Here is a 24,410-nt window from a genome sequence, read left to right as displayed (position 1 = left end):
ATTTCTTTTGGGGAGGCTGGGGGCTGATGGGATATGATAAAGATTAAAGGTCAAAATGTGTCAGAGCACATTAGTTAAAGATCATGCTGCGTGTCAGGCCACTCTATATTCAGATTGAGAACTTTATTTGTCCCTGGGGAGGCAATTTAAGGCACAAATGAGCAGCGAAACGTGCAAGTACAGACATTTTAAGGAGCAAAAACCAAAAATAGAACAAATACAAAGCATATACAAGAAGTCTGGTGGCCTCAAATAAAAAGAAATAACTTTTTTTTTGCAGCCTGCACCTCCCTGCTCTCTAGCCTCCACTCTGCAGAACAAACAGAGCAGCGTGATGTGTCAACCCTTATCAGCTAATGTCCCCTTAAACAGTTTATTAATCAGACTGAGTTTCTGTGTCCTTGTCGTGGCCGATACTGAGCACCCTAATTAATGCCCAGATCAATCAATAAAGGCCAGCTGATGATGGTCCATCTCTGTTCCGTAATAAAAAAGGGCGCGGTTTGGAGATAATTAATGTCAAGACCGAAATGGGCCTCTAATGTCAGCCAGGCACGCCGCGAGGTGTGAATGTCCCGCACTGATGTCTGCGTGGCCCTTAATGAATTGATGTTTCACTCTTGTCGTGAGCAGCTTTGCGCCGCAGAACTTCGGACAAAGCCGCGAATGAGTCTTTAAAAGCCTGTTTGTCTCTGCGGCGGAGTTAAACCTTTTAGGCGAGAAGAGGCTTCTCTTTGTCCAATGATGGGAGGGGGGCTGTTTCAAAATCGCCTGTAATCCTTTTAATATGTCTCACACTTTGCTCTGTTAATACACAAAGCTGTGTGTGAGCTGATCCACCTTCGCGGAGCGCATCCCCAAAACTAGACAAGAGACTAGAGGAGCAGGAGGGTGTTACTGGTGCCCTTCGTGACAAACAGTGTATCATCAAGATAAGAGCTGGTCATTTTGTACTTTTTTTTTTTTTTTTTTCTTGTTAACAGAGCTGTGGTGGTAGTGCGCCGCGCAGGGCAGCCCAGGCTCCTCCTCGCCCCCTTTCTCCCCCTACACCAAGCGTGGACCGCTCCTCAGGTAAAGAGATGTTTTAAATCAAGGGGGAGGGAGGAGGGAGAGAGAGAGGGGCTGGAGGGGGGGTATCCGCTTTTGTTCTCCAGAAAAAGGGGGCTTGTTCTTAGCAGATCAGCCTGCCATTTTAACCGGGGGTGTGTGAGCGCTGAGCGAGAGGCTTGTCAGGGGAGCGGGATGGGAGCAGAGAGAGGAGAGACAGAGCGTCCTGCCTACAGTCCCACCACAGCCGAGCGGAGCAGCAGCAGCAGCAGCAGCAGCATCGAGCCACTGCGAGAGCACTGAGAAACCCCCCCAGTCCGAGACTCCTCTGCAGCGGGGTCACACGCACCTGGAGGCCGCAAGAGGACCGCAAGGATTACCGTCCTGGAGGAATAGTCTGACAGCCCCGAGGAGCTCGTTTGTTTTAAAAAAAAGAACCAAAAGAAGGAAATCCTTCAGCGCTTTGCGAGAAAAAAGAACTTCAACTCAGAGCTTCGCTTCTGCAAGTGCACTTAGACTTTGCGTAGCCTTCTGACAGGAGCAGACGGTTTCACCTTAATTATAAATCATCATTAATCACTGCCACTTGGGCATAACACGAATTTCCCAGTGACGGATTTGATGAAGAATGATTCCTCCGTGTGAGACTGTCTGTCACCACCTCTGACCTTTTTTATTTTTTGTGGATTTCTGTGAAATCTGTGGACTTTGTTGTTTGATCCTAAATAATCGAGATCAGCTGGACTCCTCCAGCTCCTTTACGGATCCTAGTCAGAATTTACTGGAAGAGCTTTCCACCTCCATCCAACATGCGACCCATCCCATCCAGACTCAGCTATCTGTGAGTGCTTTTCCTCCTCCAATTCCAATTTTTACGCACTCTTATTCCTCCTCCACGGTGTAATTTAATTTAATGTTTGCTGTTCTGCTTTTCTTCTCACAGGTTTCTACACTTGTTCGCATTCTGCTACTACGCTCAGGTATGTCACTGCTTTTATTTCTCTTCAAATCAACCTTTAATAATGTTCGTTTTTTTATCTATCGCGCCGCCGGTGTAAGGCTTAGCTTAAACAATCTTTAAAACATATGGCAGTGGAAGCACGCGATGCGACGCGCAATAACGCCGAGGGGACGAGTGGTCAGGGATCATGGTGACATTATGTGATACAACAGTATCGGATGGCTCCCACCGTGCGCCGGGCAGCGGGGCGCGCGGCCTGCTGGCAGGTTGCTGATGAACATACCGGCCCTGGCACGGGGCGCGCGGGCACAGACGGATCATCGGGGCAGGGGGAAATGCTTGCGAGTCTTGTGAAAAGTGTCGTGGGGTTCAGAGTAGCAGCGCTCATTCCAACACAGCGGAACGCGCAGCAGATACAGGGCAGATAATAAAAAGGAAAAATACATTTTAAGATTTTTAAAAGTTAAAGTAGATGTTCTGAACACAAAACCAGAAGTAGAGCATTTATCCCGTTCACAAGATTTCTTTTTTCTTTTTTTTCCCTCTGCGCTGTGGCGCACATTCTCCTGTACGCACAACCTGTAATCACACCGCGAGTCTTTTTGGAAGGTGCTAATTTCATTTGGTAGAAGCTCTCCTGCAATTTGTTACACTTGTCACAAGGAGGAAAAAAAACGCAAACAAAGCTGCCTCGGAATACAGTTTCCCTCACGTTTAAATAATTACCCGAAGACGCGCAATTGGCTCCACGATCAATAATTATTTCCCCGTTTTCCGCAGAACGCCAGCAAATAAAACGCAGATCAAATAAATAACACGTACTGATAATTGTGATGCCATCTAATTTTTGACAGGTAACCAATCAGTCCCCGCCTAATTTCACGCAGCATGTAAGCGAGCAGAGCAAAGTGACCGACCGCGTGAGCCGCAGGCTGATCCGGATCTACCAGCTGTACAGCCGGACCAGCGGCAAGCACGTCCAGGTCCTGCCCGACAAGAGGATCAACGCCATGGCGGATGATGGAGACGTGCACGGTAAGAGAGACTCAGCAATAAATAAATAAATAAGACTAATTATTATTATTATTATTATTATTAACACGCAGCACTGTCCCTTGAAACAGCATCATTCACAAATCAGTGGAAATAACTCTGGTGGATTTATTTTTATTCTTTTTCAAGGGTTTGGTCTTTAAACAAAGCCAAGGTTGTTTTGTTCTAAAACAAATAAGCGAATTAATTTCATATTATGTCCATTTTCCTTTCACGCCAATTTGTTGTCCCATTCAGAAAATTAATTAATTTAAATTTCACAATGCAGTTTAAACACGTGCCATGATCACAAACCAGGCCTGCAAATTCATACTATTCAATATTTTAAAAAACAAATAAAAGTATTATCACAAGTTAACAATTTAATTTCTTGGATTCATTTCTACTTCTAAACTTCTTTTTGCAAAGTTGCTGCATTTGTCCCTATAGACTGAGGCTAGTGCTCTAACCTCAAGAAATAGTAAAATGTGTGCCGCAATTTATCCAAGATATGAAAATAAAAATCAAGTACTGCCTTTAGTTGAATATTCTATTATTTATTTCTTATAAAGTACAAAGAGGACATGGGTGAATGAGTCCTAGCGCAAACCAGCACACTGGCTGAATGTGTGATTATCAGTCATCCACATATTCACTGCATTTCTGTCTGGTTTCAAGATGATAAAATCCCCAAACAGGAATGCATCAGCAGCATTTTACTGAAGCTCTTTAGCTCTGAACTGAGCGGCCGGCCGGTGGAGGTGGAGGTGGAGGTGGTTGTTCTTTGAACCATTTGTGATCCCAGCCTGTGCCGCTGGAGGAGAAGACCCCGGTAGTAACCGTTGTAGATGGTGCTATAGAGGGGATCCTCCAGAGATTGTGCGGGGGCCTGGAAAAACCATTACAAGTCATCCTACTTCTGCCTCTTGAACATTTCCTGCATAGCTCCGGCTACCCCCCACCTCCACCTCATCCAGGTTTGCAGCAATTTGGCATTCGGTCTTTGTTGCATTTAAAGTCCAGTAAATTCCAGTAAAGTATCATCCACTAAAATAGCAGTGGATGACAGGATGCTTGCTGCTGTTGCTGCTGTTTTCGGTACAGGGGCCAGTTTGTGCTTGTTTCCCAAATATTGCCTTGGACTGAAACTCATAATTCATCTTTTACTGCTGTTTCTGAACACAACTCTAACTGTCAAATGTGTGGATAGTTGGTTGGTGGGTGAAGAGGGCTGTGATGATCCTCAGTGAGTGCAGCAACCCACTGCCCAACGCATCAACATATATGATTTATTCTCATCTTGTTAAAACCCATTGATTCATAACTGCGTCCTTATTTTTGCCCTTCTCTTGGGTAAGGTGGTCTAGATCAGACGTACAAAGATACACCTACAATTTTTAGGAAAATAGCCACATGTAGAATATTATATCCTTAAGAGTAATTAAATTAATTAGATTATTACATTTGTGACTCTGTGCTCAGCTACTGAACGTTTCTTCGTGCTCTGATTTGACATCTATGGGAAAACCAAATCAGTGCAGTGCAAACACAGCCGACTAGAAATGACTTTCAGATATAGCCTGAGGTGCTAAATGAAAAAAACTTAATGGACATTGTATTTTTTGTTCTTGTTTGAAAATCAACCTCAAAAGGCATAAAGTTCCATAATTGTCGCTGCTTGTGAAAGGTCCCTTTCCTGTGTCCTTCTGAACTTTTATAGGGTTTAGAGATAAATGTGGAGCTTTATGTGTGAGGTCAGCGCAGATTTATTTGAAAGGAATTCATGATGGGACTGCCAGGATCGCCTCTTTAGCTTTCAAAGAATGAGGAGACAGGTGCTTTTATCATTTTGCAAGAATTTCAGCGCGCACAAATTCCCCAGGAATGCTGCTTTTACTGTGTGCATGTATGAGTGTGTGTATGTGTGTGTGTGTGTGTGTGTGGAGCGAGAGTATGCATGCTTGGAAAACGAGCATTTGTGTGTGTTGTCGATGCTTTTTATTTATTTATTTATTTTTGGTCATGCACATAGCTTTCAGATTCACAGTTCAGTCCTCTATCTGGGTTTTAATGATCAAAAAAAATTTCAAGCAGGCTGAGAGTATATGTAAATCTTCTCTGCTACTGTCCCTAAATTAACTCTTTTCTTTTTTCTTTATTTCCGCAGCTAAACTCATCGTCGAAACGGACACCTTCGGGAGCCGAGTGCGCATCAAGGGAGCAGAGACGGGCTTCTACATCTGCATGAACAAGAAGGGGAAGCTCATCGGCAAGGTGAGGACAAAAAGCCGACCGGTGCAGTGTAGCACGGGTCAAAATGTCAACGGTCGTAGCAGCACGCCTCGAGGGGTTAGAGGAGGGTTTCGCGTTGGTTTCATTGTCAAAAACGGAAGCTTCTTTAGTCAAAAAACTATTCTGTGAGTGAGAAATTCAGACGTTGCAGAAGCTCTGCTACGTTCCTCATGACCTTAAGTCAGCTGTGCAGATATTTATGGATTGCAGCTCCATAAGGATGCTAATATTCTATATTTTTGTTCCTTTAAAAGATTAAAGCAAACAATAGAAAGTGCAGCCAAACTCTGATGCAGCTTTTACCAAAAGTGCATTAGTCCACAATCGGAAATAGATAAATACTCTTCTTCCTCTTGTTTCCGATATGTTTGACCAAAAGCTACAACTTTCCCATTAAAGAATGCGACTGTGCCTTCTTTCAAAGTGCTCAACGCTGCATGACAACTGTTGCATTTAACCCAGACCTCCGCTTTCACAAAGCTGCAGCTTACGATTCTTTCTCACACGTGTATTCGATGCTGTCTTGTGAGCGTGTAGGTGTGTGTTAGATGCTGAGGCCATCTCAGTGGCCCTCCCTCACTGTGACAGCTAATAAACAGAGCTGCCAGCCTCTCTGCAACCCCCCCTACCCTCCCCTACCCCATACACACAAACACACTCGCCTCCCCTCCACCCAACCCAGCACCCTGCCTCGAACACCATCTGCCCCAAGCTACCGGCCCAGTCGCAGCCTACCTCGGCCCAATAGAGTGTGTGTGTGCGTGTGCTGAAGAGAAAAAGAATGAACAGACAGGGTGCCTTTTGGATGTATTTGAGCGTGCATGGGTGAATCAGGACTATTTTTACCCGCACTTTTGTCCAAAAGGTCGGGAGCTCGTTACAGTAGGCCAGCACGCTGCGTGTTCGGTTAAAGCTGTTCCCGATGACATTACTGTACATTTTTATCACAGATGGAAATTTTTATAACGTTTGTATCACCAAGCGGAGGTCACGGCTCACTCACTTTTTACTTGTCATCCCTGATCTGGCCTCCACCTCGTTCACTGATACCTGATAATGAAGACGTCAGAGGGCGTTATCCCGGTGGAACCATGATCACTTAGCAATAAGTTCAGACTTCTTCTTGCAGCCTGGGTGTTACAGTCACCGTACTGGTGTGCAGAGGATGAGGAAGTGAAGGACTACAATCAGTGAAGGAAATACTATTGTGATCAGTTAATGTCAGCAAAGATTTGTTAGCTGGACTAGACATACTGCAACAGATGTTAGCTTGTTAGCGTGTTGCAATGACTTGTGACCTGAGGCTTTGTCTGCATCACTATAGCAATGATTTAAGATACAGGCTGAATCAGCACATCTGAAGTACTTAGTAGACATCTTTTTCAGGAATTAATGGATAATCTGCAGCTAATTAGAACTGCCCTGCTCTATATAAGAGTTGTTATTCTATACAAGGAGATATAGTTGGTTAGATTTAGACACAAATGCAACAGGGGATCTAAACTGAAGTGACTGGGGAGTGAAAGTGACTCGTAGGGGCTGATTAAGGCTTTATGGCAGGAGCGTCTGTCCTGCAGCTACTGACCCTCAAGGGCTGCTGGAGGTTTGCTGGAGGGGGGAGAAGAGTCATTGCTTGCTGTCATCCCCCTCACTCTCTGATCTGTAATGACTGCAGCATATGCTGCATGTATGAGGGGAGGGCTGTGTGTGCATGCAGGTGACAGGCTGCAGAGTCTTTATTCATCTGATATTTCCCATCTGCAATTCTTCAGCGGCGAGCCTTCCCAGTGACCGTTATTGTTATTTGTGTGTTTCTGCAGACGAACGGACAAGGCCGCGATTGCATTTTCACCGAGATCGTCCTGGAGAACAACTACACGGCGCTGAGGAACGCCCGCTACGATGGCTGGTACATGGCCTTCACCCGGCGCGGCCGGCCGCGGAAAGGCTCGCGGACACGTCAGCATCAGCGTGAGGTCCATTTCATGAAGAGGCTGCCGAAGGGGCAACAGCCCACCCACGCGAGCCACCACCGGCCTTTTGACTTCATCCACTACCCTTTCAGTCAAAGGACTAAACGTACACGGTTCTCATCAGAGCGCTGAGGGGGAGGAGGATAGAAAAAAGCAGAATGAGGGAGAAAGAGGAGAAACTGACAGACTGACTGAATTACCAGCAGCCGACACATTCCTTTCTCTCCAAAAAAAAAAAAAAGAAAACCCCCCTAGAGACTTTTTATACTAAACATTATTATATCATGATAGGTAGCTTGTTTTCTATTTTTCTCAAAGTAAAAAAAAAAACTGTACATAGACAAAAAAAACATGAGAAATCTATTTTTGTACTCCAGAATTTTAGTACTGACTTCCATAAAATACTAAACAAAAGGAAAAGTTTGTTTTTAGATGCACATGACTCATTGTCTGACTAACTGGGGACATCTTAGTGCGTTGTGTTGTTTGTCGTACGTCATTTTGACCCGCGGAGTCATTTTTTGTTTTGGACTCCCACCTGCTGCTCAAGGACACTTGAAGGGCCCTGATCGACCGCACTGCCAGGGAACGCTGCGCCGGGGGAGACCACAAACTGTCGCACGCTGCGTTGTGGAGTGCGGGGGCCTCAACACACGTCGCGGAGCCACACAGTGGTGGCGGCGGCGGCGGCGCTGCGATGTTTAAGCTTTTTTGCTCGACGCTGGATCCTGACAGGGACCACTCAGTGACTTTCTCACCCAGTTCAAGCAAACAGAGCTTTACTAGCATTTGATGGAACAATGTGGCAGCTATATTTGATAATCACACGTCTCCTGTTCTGACTGTCGTGTCTTGATGTGTACAAAATGCATTGAAGTGTAAGGAATCCCTCGACACACCCACCGCCCCCCCACCCCTTTGTGTCCGCGTTGCCCTCTGAATGTCTGTTTTTATATATATATATAAATATATTTTTATTTGAGGATGTGTAAAATAATTTTAAGGATGGAATATTTATTTCAAATGTGTAATAAATGTACATTAGAATACTGATATTAAACTCTTGTTTGGTACATGTTTGCTTGGGACCCGTTTGTAATGCCCTGCAAAGTCAAAACCCTCGAAGCACACGTTCTTATCTGTGTGCAAATACACGTTAGATTAGTGTTAGTCTTACAGCGTTTACACTGAGCCACCTGTAGTCATTTATTTCTTAATGACTAACACACAAGACTAAAACTATTCTGCAGGTTACCAGATATGGATAACATAGCACCGAACCTGAAAGCCTAAGTGTAAGTGTTCCCTCACCATTCTGTTGCTGTTGTTACATGATGCTTAAAAACTGACTAGTCGACTAGTCTGTCCAACCCCTACTACACACAGAAAGTGGACTTCTTATCATGCTCTCAGGCAGAAATCAATTAAAATGCATTGTAATGCCAGGTGTGACCACAGGTACTTTAAGTTTAACTTCGGATTGTGCAGGTTGGATATTAATGCAAAGTCTGAACGGGGCCTAAAATCATTTTTGCCTCCAGAAGGTGTAGCGGTGAGATTTGTGCACAAACAAACAGTGGGCTAACCTCAGCTGCTAAATAACCTCAGCTGTGCTCCAGTTGTTAATTTAGTGTTTACACAGTGTCAGCTTGTTTTTAGTTAACTGTGAGTGATCAGCCATCCATCACTGTCTTCTTGTTATTCTCACAGAAGCTACAGTAGACAGTAGCAGTAAATCCATCTAGTTTATTCAGCGGGGCATAAAACAGGCCTCTGAATGTTGTACCGGAAACAGAAAAATACTGTTAGCAATAAAAACTTGAACTGAGCAGCAACAATTAGACAGAGGATGGGAAACAATTAACCAAACAGACCAGGAACTGTGGTTATCACTCAGAAGTTGCCTCAATCGACTACCCTGTCTCCTGCACATAAACCAAATTGCGACTGCAAATATGTTTTAAATAAAATGACTGACGCTAAAGTTGTATTAATGAGGCCAAATTGTAAATATGAGTAGAATGCAAAATAAAATAATAACAAAAAGAAGAAAAAAATGCATTTAAGGTTAATGACTGATTGTAGTATAGTTTAATACAGAATAATGTGTTTATTGACATTGAACCTAAAATAATATAATACTTCTTGAACTTTACCCAAAGTGCTCTTTTTCCCTAAACCACAAGGAGTCATGTGGTTGGTGCACCCACCATCTGCCCCCAGCTCCTCCTAAGGACTCATAGTTCATAGTTACTTCCATTAAAGTAGAAAAAAACATATAAATAAATTAATAATGTATAAATGTTGTTCTGCCAGAGATTAAATTTCACTTGAATTGAATTAGGAAAACATTTTAGTCATATAGAAAATGTTAGATTTAAAGAAAAACTATTATATATTTTGTCTTCACTATCGTAGGTGTTCTGCCTTCCAGTGGTTTGGTGGTTTTATTTGTCAAGGCTTGGATATGTGTGTCTGTGAGACTGCAGCCTCCACCCCAATGCTGGAAATACAGAATGGCAAAAATTCGTAAACATTTCTTGTGCGATTTCAAGGAAAGTCTCAGTGAGCGGAATAACTGCCTCTGATTGTTGCAGAATCAATCAATGGTTTGTTGAAGATGTTGACCCAGGGTCAGCTGTGATTCAGGTATGAACTTGTCCCTCCAGTACATTTTTTTTTTCTTTCAACTAAATCTTCATCCAGACTTGAGTCATAGTCTGAGAAATGATCTGGACACATTAAAACCTGTAGCGCTCTGGGCCCGATAAAGCTTTGGGACAAGGGATTTGTCGCAGATCTGTCACGTGATAAGATAAGATGCAGAACTATAATGGAATATAATACATTGCTTCCTGTGCATGTAGGCGGTAATGGTAAAATAAATTCACAATTCAACTGCACAAGAGCAGCTAGCATACACAAAAATGTAAGAAACAGTTGTAGTTCATCACTGGAAGTCTAGGCTGACGTCTTTACTTAAGTTCATGTTATAGGGACGTGACAAATCAGGGAAGGACACGTAGTGTGTTTGTTTCATCATTTCCAAAAGTCTAGATTTCTACATGTTGGTTCACAGAAATCCACAGATGCAGCGATATGTCCGGACTAAAGCACAACCCTGGAGTTTTACAACTAAAAGTCAAGTCACTTTATTCATATAGCGCATTTAAAATCAACAGAAGTTGACCCAAAGTGCTGTGAAGTGCTTGGGTAGCACTTAAAACGAGATTTGGCGCAGCAACTGAAAAAGTCCTGTCACCTTTAGATTTAGTGCTAGGGACTGAGAAGAGCTGTTGAGAGGATGACCTTATTGACCGCGGGGCAGAATATGGAATTAGCATGTCGGAGATGTATTGTGGAGCTAAACCATTAAGGGCTTTATAAACAAATAGTAGGATTTTAAAATGGACTCTGTACGTCACAGGGAGTCAATGCAGTTGGGCCAGAACAGGAGTGATGTGGTTATGTTTCTTTGTGCCAGTTAACAGTCTCGCAGATGCATTTGCACTAGTTGCAGCCGTGAAAGGGGGAATGGATCAGTCCTGTATTCGAAGAGTTGCAGTAATCAAGCCGGGAGGTTATAAGAGCATGGATAGCGGTTTAAATTAAGTCTAAAACAGGGTCTATGGCTCCTGAGACGCTAGAGGATGCTAGACAGAAACCGTAGCAATCATTACGTGTTTTAAACTAAATTATTGTGGATGAAGCCTGAAGTCACAGCCCAGCTTTCATCTACTAAGACCGTTGTTAATGCGTGTTTTGTTTTGTGTTGGTGGTTTATTAAGAGATAAACACATTCTTCTCCGGTGTTAGTACTCACATTCTTACACCAGCACCTCTTAGCTGACCAGAAAGGAAACACTGAGGCCTTTGGTTTCTCCCCACATGAAACCTGACCAACAAAAGCTAACAGGGAGGGTATTATTTTAGTCTGATCCCAACAGGGATAACAAGGTCATTTGAAGTCATGAAGATCCCCCACCACCACCCCCAGCACCTCCATCTCCACCTCCACCACCACCTCTTTAGCAGATAGCATGTCAGTGCTGTCGCTCCGCTGTTGTGGGGATGATACTGCTGTGTTTGTTTTTAGGCTTTAGCTTCCTTCAGGTTCTGTAACTCTCGGTATCTCCACTGTTATTCTTTAATCTCCCGCCTTTTAACCTCCCAGCATTTAATCTGATTGGACAATCCCAACATGCGCTGGTGTATTTGTCTATGCAGGGACCGTGTGAAGGAGGTCACTGTGTTGAGCTGTCAGTATCAACATTTGACATGATGCTTAACTGCCTGGTTTTGACTGATTGATCCAAACCTGTACTTTAATGCAAAGTAATAATAGTCAGTTAAAAAAAAAACACCAGTCCAGTTTAGGAACTTTAGTTGATTGGCTTGTCTGTGTTTTAATGTGTTTGCTTCAATCGGGAGAGCAAACAGGGACAGCACTGCTAAATGAAACTTCTATGCAACTTGCTGTTCACTAATATTCCCATAGTTTATTATAAACTCCTAAAACTATCATCTCAACTTGGGTCACTTTATGTCTGTGCATCAAGTCATGTTATAACTTTCAGACAAATTTTAAAGGATCTAAAAAAAAAAAAAAAAAATGCTAATTATGTGCATTACCATCAGCTGGTTTGGAAGAAATTTAGCAGGTGACAAAGCAAAAACAAAGTCTTGAAGAAGAAGAAGAAGAAGAAGAAGAAGAAGAAGAAGAAACAAAATCAAATGTTATTACCAGACAGAAATTGGGAGAGGGATCCAGGATTATTTTTTTCATTTTACCATACCCCCTTACCCTAACCCTAACCCTAAGGGGGTACATGTTTCAAATGCGCAGGGGATAGTTGAAAGTTATAAGTGATTTAGTCTTCTGCGTCAATTTCGTAGCTACAGAGACAGCCCAGACCATAACGCTGTAGCCTGATGTGCACCTCCCCAGAAATACACGTTGCAGCGACGCAGACCACAAGAGCTGTGATTGGTCCGCTTGGTAGTAGCGTGTTTCCTCTTTAGTATTTCCAGCTGCTTCTCCATCTCCACGATTTCTGAACTGATTGTTTTGGGTCAATAAAGATGGAACACATCGAGGAAAGGTTAACGGAGGATTTTCAGAGATACAAACCTTATCAAGTCGCCATTGTTGAAAGCGAAGCAGGAAGCAGAAATAAAAATGAACCCGTCTGGCAAAAAAGACACAGCACCAACTAGTGTTTGGGTCGTGTTTTTACGGAGTGAGCCAGACTGACGAGTGCACAAGTAGAAATGGTTTGGACCGGCGTAGGGTACATACGTAGGTTACGGCGTCAAGTTCCGCAGTACCTTGTGGCTCTAGAGGTCTTCCACCTATTGTACTCAATTAGGTATCATTTTTGAACCCATGACTGTTCTTTTTTTGTAAATGACACTCTTTAGTATTGCTTACCCTGACTGTCTCATCAGTATTCAAGAAATGTCTTCATTAGTATGTCCTCCTATATGAAGACATTTGCCCACATGTACATTGCATGTTCATCTTTGAACTTATTTTCTTTTTCCTATTGTGATTCACAGTGACATGTCATGGTGAAAAAAACTTTTTGACCGTGCACTTCTTTTCTGTTGAGAAAAAGGATTACTGCTAACAGTTATTTACAGTTATTACTACTAACTCCACTAGTTGTCCTCTTTGTGTGTGTGAGCTGAAAGAAAGTCCAGTCCACGGCACTGGTTCTGTAAATGGCACACCGACAAACTTCGACCGAGCCACTATTCCAGCCAACAGCAACAGAGGGTGTTCATTCTCATGCGCAAGACATGAGGAAAGGAGACAGTGGAGGCGAAGGAAGCATATCTGACCAACGCTAACGTGCCTGTGAGGAAGAGTCAAACTGAAATAGCATAAAGGAGAAAAAAAATATACTGAAAAAGAAGATCTCTGATGAGACAAGGGAGAAGACCCAAGTCAATGTGGCTGAGGCTTTCCAATGGTGGAGAGACCTTGGGGAGCTGGTGGCTCTGTCTGTTTGACAAGGTGGGTAATGTTAGTTTTGCTAAGTTTCACAAGTAGTGACTGAAGAGGGGACTTTAGGTTTATAGCTAAGCTAACGGCCAGTTTGGTTTTAAGTAATGTGAGTGCACTGTGCACAAATTTCTGGGTATGTGCTTTTGAAGTAGCTTTAAAGAGAAGAGAAATTATTTTGTGCATTACCATTTTATTTTTCTATTTTATCCTGACCCATAGAGAGCTGTCAAAGCCGTAGCGCTGAATTAAACGGTCTGTGCAAAAAAAAAAACTGACATGAACCTGCTCGAATCTAAACTGGATTAACAGCAAAGCTTCACCTCTGAGAACTTCCCACAGAAGTCACAGGCAGCAGATCCATCACTTAAAGCCAGTGCTTTGGCTACAATGATGTAACCTGACAGCAATAGTCTCACTAATAATAAAACAAGGAATCTCTGCGGCTGTTCTCCACTTTCCTTGACGACCGTTAGATCAGATCTACTTCACATTTGGCGGGAGCATTGGCGGGGACCCGAGCGAAGCCAGCTTCGTGGTCGCATGTCACTTCTACACCGTAGGTGTGATATAGCTCTGGACCCAGAAATGCAGCTACCTGTCGCAGCGACGCAGACAGCAACAGCTGTGATTGGCCTGAAATGCCTTCCCTTGCTCCTTCTACCTCCTACACACCGTCTACTCAGAAGTCCTCTCTCGTTTCTCCGTTGCAGTGATTTCAGTGTCACATGAGCCGCTCAGTCGGCATTATTTGAAGTACCCGGAGAAATTCAACACTGCTAACTAGACGGCAACTAGTGGCACGTCGGAGCGAGGCCAACAATGCCAGCGCAGGGATATAAATGCTTTTACCTCGTGTAGCCCTCCACGGCCGAGGCTCCTCGTACGAACCCGGCTCCAGTGCCGTGCTGAGTCTGAAGTTGTTTGGGTGACGTGTTTTTGCTAAAAGTAGCTTTATGCTAGCTTTCACAACAGTCAGACATGCCAGACAGAACTCGAAGGCAACTGCATAGGCCACCAGCACATTAGGAGGGGGGTTTGGGCTGACAAATGGAAAACATATCTGTAAGGGCCCTCCCTCAACTTTCGTGTTGATACTGTCTGTATATATGTGTATTCCTCAGCCCTTTAACTGACTGCAGTCCACTTTAATCTCAAACCTATAACTTAAGTAGCTTTGGATGCAGTAGGCATTAAGCGCAAACTCGTGATCGATCAAGACGCCTCTGAATTTTGCTGCACCTAAAGTAAGGCACTGCTAAAGACCACGGTTTAGCAGTGCACGGAAAAGCAACTATGTCATAGAATAAATCGACATATATTATGTACATACGTGTTGGCAGCAAAGTTGTTTGGATCTTTTGCAATGTGGCAGAAACAAAAAAACATGCCAATTATGTGCACTACCATTATTATGTGGAGAAGATGAAGAAGAAGAAAAAAATCCAAACGCCATTGCCAGAGCGAAGTTGGGAGAGGGATTCGGGATTATTTTTTTCGTTGTACCATAACCCCTAACCCTAACCCTAAGGGGCCACATGTTTCAAATGCACAGGGGGTAGTTGAAAATAAGTCCCAAGAATAACTCTAGAGGTCTTCCACCTATTGCATTCAATTAATTTTGAGCAAAGATTAGCATTAAGGCTCCTCTTACTACCACAATTTCACAAAGAACTCAGGGCTGGTATGTGTGTCTACCATGGTAGGGATGCCTTAAAGCAAGGCCATGGTTTAGCAGTGCAAGGAAAAGCAACTATGTCATATAGAATATATTGACATATTGTTGGCAGTGAAGTTGTTTGGATGTGCAGATGTTGAGAAAGCCGCACACCAACATGTACCCGTTCCGAATATGCACTGCAGTTTTGTTATTTTCGACACCATACAGTTTTGCAGGTGGTTTATTATCCAAGATTTCCAGAGAAACTTTGTGCAGATTGATTGGATTAGGGCTCCTTTCTGCCATAGCCACTCCAGCCACCCAACACTGCCTCTAGTGTGAGCTGAGTGAACCTCAGAGCAGAGCCCGTCTTGTGGGAAAAATCACACCTTCTGTGTCGCTGGTGCTGCCATGCAAATGTGAGAGCAATTCCAGTGCACAAAAACAGGGGCAAGGCTGCTTTCATCCCTTTTATTGAGCCTCGACCATCATCCTTAACCCTGGATAAACAAACAGAGATACCTTCTTCATTTGCGGAGGGAGCAATTTAACCCCTGCCTCGATCCTCCCCTGCGGAGGCTGTAGAATAGCAGGGGTGACAACAGAGCGCGACCCTGTCCCCCTAAGCAGCCTCGAATGCCACAAGCCGACACAGAAGCTGCCCCCATCAAAAAGCACTTACTACCTCCAGCCACTTGTGCTCCCTCTGAAACGGTCGGATGAGGACTTTCCCAGGGAGCAAACAGCCGGTGTGTTGACCCTCTGAGCTGACTTCTTAGACGGCGTGTTTTTCGTTCCTTTGGAATTAATCTGGCCCCTTAGGAAATAAAGTCATTGTCAAGTCTACTTGTTGTTCAGTTTATAACGTTTAACCCATTCTCATGGGGCGACCTCAAAGTGATAAACACTCAAGAGAAGTAATGCTGCAGTCATGTCAGGATTAAAAGAAGCTGGAGCTTTTAATTGCAGCATTTAATCACTCATTACTTTATGTTGACAATCAGAAACATTGGTCTACATTGATCGTTCTGGTTTCAGATGTCCTGGTTTGGATCTTAAATCTTGGATTATGGCGTTTGTCATTCCCATGATTTAATTTAATAAATTATATTTTTAATATTGTGAGTAAAATATGTATGTATTGTAGTTCTCAGTGGTTCGATCCACTTTGCACATTCTGGTACTGACTGTTGGACTGTGTGACTGCTTCTTGTATTTAAACACTGTGTGAAATTATATATATATATATATATATATATATATATATATATATATATATATATATATATATATATATATATTAAATGTGTATGTATTGTTGGTATTTCATGATATTGTAATTTGTGTGCAATGGTAAACAAAAAATCTATATACGTTACAAAGTTGTTTCTTCTCCTTGACCAATTTGTGATTTTTAACACTTTGAGGGGTTTTACAGTTACACACAGATCACTCATTGGATTTATGCAAAAATGAAAAATATAGAAACGAGAAAAGCAGTGATAAAGGCTTTCAAAGTGCAAAATCTGCCCTCCTGTGATGACCTCAGTACACAGAGGACTGGTGTGGTAAAAAGACTCAGGTGAAGCCGTACAAACATACAGAAGAAGAAGGTAAAGGCACCAGAGACACTCAATTACTAGCAAAATTTAAAAAAAAAAGGAAAGTATTGACAAAGCCAGACATAGAAGCTACACACACGATGAAAACAGTGAAGACATTTTTACACTCTTTAATGCTGATTTTACATTTGGCTCATTGTTCTGACACCAGGAAACATCTCCCCTCAGGTCGGTTTGTTTGGGCTGGTGTGAACACAGCGATCACACTCTCTTCTGGAGCTCGGTTAAAGAGGGTAGTCTCTCTCAGAACTATTGCTATCACTCCCAGGAGCAGTTTGTTTGCAGTGTGAATACAGTTTACCCATGAACCGATGTTATTACCTTATAATGATAAAACCAAGTAGTTTACCTGATTCGTCTTTGGAAGAGTGGACACCCGACAGTGAACATGAACTGAACCACAATTAAAGTTAAATGCAATATTGCATTGTTTGAATCATTGTTTCCAAAAGAGTTTTAGCACAGTTTTAGAGGTTCTACATGGAAGAAGTGTGGACGCTAGGCACAAGCGAAGCGAGAGTTGTGCATTTTACAATGAAGATATATTGGTGCGGGCGCAGCCATACACAAACAAGGGCAGACGCAAACAGGGGAGCATGGGAAACACAGGGATTTGAACCGGTAAGTCGGAAGTTAGGACTGGTTTTCCAGCTTGATGAACAGTCAGCTCGGGTGTGACGTGGTAAATTCTCGGGTAAATGTTTGTCCTGCAAGTCTGAAGTGACAATGCAGAGACATTGCTGCAGATGTATGTACATGAAACACTCCTGAAAACATTTATTTATAAGGAACTACTATTTGCTTATGGTATATTGGAAAATGAAATCAGTGGATTACCTCGGAAATGCGGTAAAATACCTTGTATTTGATTATACTGTACTGAGTTGGTAACTAACATTTGTCTGGGATGAGCAGATGCACTGAGTCCAGATCAGTAAGGTGGATGGATTCTCAATTATAGATGACAGGCAGCCCATTAAATCCAAGACCCCATTCAGCAGTGATAACAAAAGCCACCAGTCAGACCGTGCTGGATAATTGAAATGCAAACAACTGATCAAACCGAAGCTCCAGCTCGACAGTTTCATTGTTTATGTACGGGCCTTATGTGAGGCCTGTTGACTTTTCCAATTGAAGCTGTAAACTTTTGTTTGTCCATGCATTTCCAAGACTGATTGTCAGTCTGATCTGAACAATTACCAGCTAAATGTGTTTGCCAGCTCAGGCAGAGCCCCTCTCCCTCTCTGCTGCCCTAAAAAGATCAAAAGGGAGAACCCCCCCACCAACACACACACACACACACACACACACCACCCCTCCCGCCGTAGCCCCCTTGAAACACCCCAACCACAAGCCCTAAACATCCGACCCACTCCCCGTAGCCCTCCTCCCAGCCTCGTCTCTTCCTTTTAGCCACGACAGTTCAGCTGGAAAACCAACCATAAATGATTTTTTTTGACGGCCCAGTGTTTGGGACATGGTCTTTAGAGAGCACGGCTTCCAACAATGGGATACATCTTTTATTAAAAAAGAAGAAGAAGCAGAAGAAGAAGAAAGAAGCGCGATCTGCATATTTCAATCATGTGTGGTTGTGCTCAGCTGATCAAAGAGCTGCAGGGATGCCACTCGTAACTGAAGGCTTGAGGACCCTCATGATGTGAATGAGCACAAATTGATGCTACTGATGCTAAGAGGTTAAGTGCCTCACAAAATGTCATAAGGTCAATCAGCGTTTGGTAGTCATTTGACCGTGACACAACCTTGACAGTTTTAGTGGCTAAAAAGGCCTCGGGGCTGAGCTGCACAAGTTCTGTAAAAATCCTAAGTGACTTAATGAGGAAAAGCCACGCGTGCGTGCTGCTTAACACGGGATGATACAGAAATAAATCGCACTGTTCAGGATTAGAATGGAATTAAGGAACATGACCTAAGCTTTATAAGAAATTAGGGAAATGAGAGAGGTCCGGCTACAAAACTTTTCAGCATTTTTCAACCACAACTTATGAAGTTTTCCTGTGGCAGCTGAAAAATATTGGACACCGTGATTGCTGTTGAAATCCCTGGGAGGCACAAATATTACAATAAATTGTGTTAAAAAGAGTCGGGGACATAAGGGCTCAGATTAAAACTTATTTTTTTCTAGGTAATATAATGGGGGAAGATGTCACAGTGGGTTATTATCACACAACAAACTTTCATCACAACGTGTCTTCTGTAAAAAGTACCAGAGCGTGTTGGCAACCCGACGACAACAATGTCCATCATCACTGCTTAAATATGACAAATATGATTTAAAAAATTTAATTTATGTTGTCGCTTCAGTGCTGTGTAGTTTTTGAATGGTAAGTTCAACCAAGAACTTTTTCCAAAAAACAATCAGGGTCTGTAGGGATTCCCTTGTTTATTGAATATGTTGTGGTATGACTGCGAACCTTCACAGACGTCTGTACTTTTTCAAACGTTTTTTGCACTGAACCCTAGCTCACACTGGTTTGTTTTAAATAATTTAGCACTGATGCCTCACACCCAGAAGGTTCTGGGTTCTAATCCATGGGCTGACTGGTTCCTTTCTCTGTGGAGTTTGCATGTTCTCCCTGTGTCTGCGTGGGTTCTCTCCGGGTACTCCAGCTTCCTCCCACCGTCCAAAGACATGCTCTGTGTTAGCCCTGTGATAGACTGGAGACCTGTCCAGGGTGTACCCCGCCTCTTGCCCGATGACAGCTGGGAAAGGCTCCAGTCCCCCAGGACAAAGAAGATGAATGAAGAAGATTGCACATTTAAGTACAAGGCAACGAAATGTGTACAAATATACATATGAAATTTAAATTAAATTGAAACAGACAGTGTTTTAGTATACACGCTGACTACAGATATTGCAGCACAGTATAAAACTATGGTTAATAGAAACTACATTACAGCAGGATATATACATAAATGAGCAGGAAAATAAAGTAGAAACTAGACTTTCGAACAAACAAGAAGAACGCAGAGCTGCAGGTGTGTAGTAGAGCACCTGGGCTTGAATGAAAAAAAAACATGTACTGTATGTACATGGTTTAATACAGTAAGCTTTATAGTTATTTGTTTAACAGAGTTTTGCCTGCAGAAAATAAATACCTGAGTTGTAACATCATCTAGGTCAAGGTTAACGATAAGATACATGGATCCTAAGAGCAGTTTTAACACTACACAGGTTGAAAAATGCAAATGCATCATCACAGCATTATAAATACGAGCCTGCCAAGAACTGACAAAAATTTTATTCTCAAGACAAGGCAGCACTGCTCTCTCATAGAGTCAGTAAGGACAGACAGAAACTGCTAGCTGACCACGTAAAGCACAACACCATCACCAGTTTGAGTCAATGCAGAGCTGATAAGAGACACCGGTAGAAAAATCCGATCATCACATCAGCAACAGATGCAAATAACTCCACATGTAGAGACGGCATGTACAACAAGACAAGAAACTCGACAAAATAGTTTTGAGTCGACTGTTCAGGCAACACTGTCACCCTGTGGCTAAAAAGAGCCCTTAGCCACTGGCAGGGAGGAATGTCCTAACGCAGTAAAGCTCACAGTACTCAGCAGTTATTTGTGTCCAACCAGCAAAATAAAAACATGTCCAGATAAAGTAGATAGTTCTGCAACAGATGAAAATGATTTTGGTTTTTCTAGTTTAACCCTCATATTATCTTCGGGGTCAGTTTGACCCCATTCAGTGTTTAACGCCAAATATATGATTAGCATCATTTTTATTCATATTTAATGACTTTTTCGAATTTAATGTGGACACTGACACAGACACTGGCCCCGACATAATATACGTTATTATTTTTGATAATAGTTGTGATAATAGTTTTCCATACCAAATGTTTTAAATAACAAGAATATGTACTTAGATATTATATAAAGCTACTTAAACATATCTCTTTCTAATTTAAGGTCAATCAGTGAGATTTTACGGTGATCTGCATATTTTATTTTGTGAAACAGGTATTCAAGATGTATATGTGGGGTGGGATTGGTTGGGGGTTTGTTTTATTTAAAGAGCTATTTAAGTAGTCATCAAACAAACATAAAGCACCTGACACATACATTTTTTTTAAAAATTTTTTTAATTGTAATTATTTTTGGGAGATTTAAATTGCTGGGGTCAAATTGACCCCAGGGATAAAACGTGTTAATAAATTTGAAGGTAACGTTAAGGGTTAAGAAGAAAACATGATTTCTTTCCATATTGTTATTTTCAAAGTATAAAAATAATTTCCCCCTCTTTTTGTAGGTTAATCTTAACCCCCAAAAGTGCATTAAAGAATAATTTTACATGAATAAATGTTCAGGATGCAGAAAGATGTATTTTTTTATTTATTTAATTATTTAGAAAGAATTTGGAATAATTATTTAGGAACTGGTTTGTTGGGTAAATCAAGTATTTAATTCTAAAGGACACTTGTTTAATTAACTTTATTGCTTTTGTCAGAGTAGTTAATGTTTCGCTCAACATCGTACGTCATGACGTCGGGCACGCAGCGTCGCGGGCATTAGTCGTCACTTAGTTTACGGCTGGAATGGCTTCCTGTTTCACTTGTGCCGATGCTCTCTGAAAAATGGCATGCTGTTCGTCGTGTTCAAAATCTCTCGTTTCTACAAAAACACCGCCGACACCGGAGCGTGTGAGGAGGGAGCAGCGGCAGCAGCAGCAGCAGCAGCGGGGGCAGCGGGGGCAGCGGTCCGGGGGCTCATCATGCTGTTGTCGCAGCTGCCGGACGATGTCCTCTACCATATCTTGTCTTATTTGGACTGCAGGTCTCTCGGTCGCCTCTCACAAGTCTGTAGAAGCATCTACCGCTTCGTGAATCAGGACGTCGTGTGGAAGAAGATCGCCAAAGCGTTTTTAAACACCGGAATAACTCGGAGTGGGACGGACATGTAAGATGACAGTCGCACATTGATGAGCAAAGCAAAAGCTGTGTGTTTTTTTTTAGCTTAGCGTCTGCTTAAACGGTGTGACTGAGCAGTGACAGTTATTATTGAACACTGCTGACACTCTTTAGTGAATACTGACACACCAGGGGTATTTATTTTGGTCATATACACCATATGGAGCTGGAACAACAGCAACACTGGCTCAACACCTGTAGACAGGACTGTGCCCTGGGTTTAGGCTGGAGGCACTCTGAACGTGTTAGATTGGTTAGCTGGAGGCAAAACAAACCGAGAACTGGAGGCAAGTACAAATCAAAGAGCAGTCAAATTGATTCCAAATACCCGAATGTATATCTGCCCCGTCTGTTTTATTGGGGATGAATCGGGAGGTGACTTGTGTGGACTCAGGACAGCCAGGTATCCCAGAATGCATTTTCCATTCATTATCAAATAGTTCCAATTCCCGAATGACTGCCCTGTGTCCTCTCCTCCTCCAGAGTCTGTACTTCAGAATCGAACTACCAAGCACCCAAATCCGAGGTTTGCACCCATAATCTATAATCTTAAACCAGGATTAATAGACAGTGAGCTCATCAAGATCGGATAAGAGAATATTGTCCATCCAGTTTATGCTTTAGTCACTAATCAACAGAAACCAGTTGACACCTGTGGCATACATCAGTACCAATTCTGTAACTGGAACAGTAGAGTGCTTGATGATGGCTGCAGAATGCATTCTGGGATACCTGGCTGTCCCAAGTTCACACAAGTAGCCTCCTAATGTGTCCTCGATAAAATGGATGGGGCGAGAATACTTGTAGGTGTTTGGACTGTATTTGGTCAGACGGTACTTTAGATTGGAGCAGTACTTGGGCAGCGATTGATGATGTTTCGTAAGAACTCAAGTACAGACAAGAACACATTGTATATACTGTATATAACCAATACACAGTGGAGTGTGACTGAGGCTGAGGCAGACAGCCGACCTGTGAGGTCACCCACCTGTCATTCAAAGCTGCCATACCCTTAACAAAGCCTTGACATGACTTTGATGATTTATAGAAAGGTCAAGACTCCAGCACATGTAGTAAATGGAACTTTATTAGACTGACGCATTTCAGCTTGTGGTCTTCATCGGGGTCGTCAAGAAACAAAGGACATTTTAAATGTTAATTAGAGACCAGGTTTGTACCAGGCTGTATTTCTGCTGTGAAGTTGGGAATATTAACATGTAGGCCAATGACGATCGCTTTTGGACCCACCATCACGTTTTTTTTAGGAACTGTAGGCTTCATTTTTCAGCCGAGGACTCTGGTTGCCTAGGTAACCCTCTTGTATATCCCATCCCCAGTGTTTCTGAGTGAATCAAGCAGAACTTAAAAGTATTGCTAGTGTATGGAGCGAACTAGGTCCTCTTGTCGTCAACGCTCTCCATTTGAAACAACAATGTCTCCACTCCGTCAGTGTTCCCTGCCTCTATCATCATGGTGAAACCAAAGTCATGGATTATGTTTGCTTGTGGTAAACATTTGCATAATATGTCGGTTGAATGTATCACTTGATCCCATTACTCTTCACCTCAAGGTTAAGATTACTTCAGCTTGGTACCCTCACCACATCACTGCTAGTCTCTTCCTGTATGTTCACCCCTTAAGACCTACACTGGTCTCTGATTGCCTCAGATGTAGGTGATGGTGTAATGGCGATTGTGAACCCTGCTGAGAGCGTGAGGGTGACACATCCTGACAGATCTTAGGTGAGACAGCTTCAAGCTGCTTCCTCCTGCTCTCTGTCCTCCTCCTCCTCTGGCATGGGCTCAAGCAGCACATGTCAATGCATATGCTACTGTTTTGGATGAGTGTTGGCTGCTCATGCACAATGACACCTTAGGCAATCCCATCGCTTTCAGTTTTCGAACATACATATGACTTGGCCTAGTTGTAATCTACAGGTGCATTGATGGCACAAGAGAAAATCCAGGGCTTTGTTAAAAAATGAACGGAAATGAAACTTTTTTTTGCAGCCAATGTCCTCAAACAACATTGTTTTATTCTCTTTCATACAAACAAACAGCAACAGTTTGGTGGGAAGCTGGATAGTTGACTTGCTAGATGCTACATACCTGTCTTTATTCTAATGTCGCTAGATTATAATTGCTTAAAAGGTGCACAAACTGAGTCTAAACACGCAGTTATTATAATTCCTGGCTTCCATCCCTACATAAGCATGAATGCCATGATTGGTTTGGTTTTGTATCTGACAAACTTGATGCTGTTGATGCTGTAGTCAATGTTTCAGAGCAGTGATAAGAGTGAGAAGACATGTATACATTTCTGTTATGACTTAAAAACATCCTCCTGTCTCCATTTAACCAAGGGATGGCATGTCATTACAGATATCCTCACATCCCACTGAAGGAGAGAGTGAAGATAGCTCAAAACTGGTGCAATGGTGTCTGCAAAAGGGCGATTCCTCTCAAATGGAAAACCAAGTGAGTGATTTGCCTGCACCCTGACACACATATTTTACTTTTACATTGTACATTTAGCTAGAATTTCCCACTGTGACGCTGCTAAAGCTGGCCCACTTGTTTTTCGTCACTTGTCTGCAGATTGTTGCCATGGTTGCAGCTGGACGGGGACGTCCTGTTTCTGTCTCAGGCTGGCGATATTGGAGCGTATCATTTGCACCAAGTCTCCAGGAGGCTCCAGCGAAGACCGTTTGAAGTCTACTCGGGTCACAGCGGGGATGTCTGTCGCTTTGTGCTCACCGAGTCTCAGCTGATCAGCGGTGGAAGGTAGCTCACGCCTCCTTGGGATTTTTAACTGACAAAGGCAACGTCAGTGTAAAGTAATCAGAAATATCGCTTGACAAGTGGCATTATTACC

General features: G+C 42.8%; 2 protein-coding genes across 2 annotated transcripts in view; both read left to right on the top strand.

The window, feature by feature from the left end:
- The first annotated feature begins 1,760 nt into the window (after positions 1 to 1,760).
- On the top strand, positions 1,761 to 8,227 carry fgf8a (fibroblast growth factor 8a). The gene is made up of 5 exons (XM_084561507.1): positions 1,761 to 1,888; positions 1,991 to 2,027; positions 2,863 to 3,043; positions 5,208 to 5,314; positions 7,153 to 8,227. The coding sequence occupies exons 1-5, from the start codon at positions 1,857 to 1,859 to the stop codon at positions 7,435 to 7,437; spliced, it is 642 nt and encodes a 213-aa protein (XP_084417633.1). The 5' UTR covers positions 1,761 to 1,856; the 3' UTR covers positions 7,438 to 8,227.
- A 12,978-nt stretch (positions 8,228 to 21,205) lies between these two features.
- Positions 21,206 to 24,410, top strand: part of fbxw4 (F-box and WD repeat domain containing 4) — a 53,551-nt gene continuing 50,346 nt past the window's right edge. Inside the window, exons 1-3 of the mRNA XM_084562190.1 lie at positions 21,206 to 21,525; positions 23,918 to 24,013; positions 24,134 to 24,319. Coding sequence (XP_084418316.1) covers positions 21,209 to 21,525; positions 23,918 to 24,013; positions 24,134 to 24,319 — 599 coding nt within the window. The 5' untranslated portion in view covers positions 21,206 to 21,208. The remainder of the gene's footprint in view (positions 21,526 to 23,917; positions 24,014 to 24,133; positions 24,320 to 24,410) is intronic.

This window comes from Chelon labrosus (genome assembly GCF_963514085.1).
Source record: "Chelon labrosus genome assembly, chromosome: 15".
NCBI classification, from domain to species: domain Eukaryota; kingdom Metazoa; phylum Chordata; class Actinopteri; order Mugiliformes; family Mugilidae; genus Chelon; species Chelon labrosus.
Note: the sequence above shows the minus strand (reverse complement) of the source record. Positions and strands in the feature narration are given on the sequence as shown.

What these genes read in the sequence shown, in the direction of transcription:
- fgf8a (XM_084561507.1), top strand. Translation starts at nt 1,857, where the DNA reads ATGCGACCCATCCCATCCAGACTCAGCTATCT. An exon ending in CATTCTGCTACTACGCTCAG is followed by an intron (nt 2,028 to 2,862) that starts GTATGTCACTGC and finishes AATTTTTGACAG; the next exon opens with GTAACCAATCAGTCCCCGCC. An exon ending in AGGGGAAGCTCATCGGCAAG is followed by an intron (nt 5,315 to 7,152) that starts GTGAGGACAAAA and finishes GTGTTTCTGCAG; the next exon opens with ACGAACGGACAAGGCCGCGA.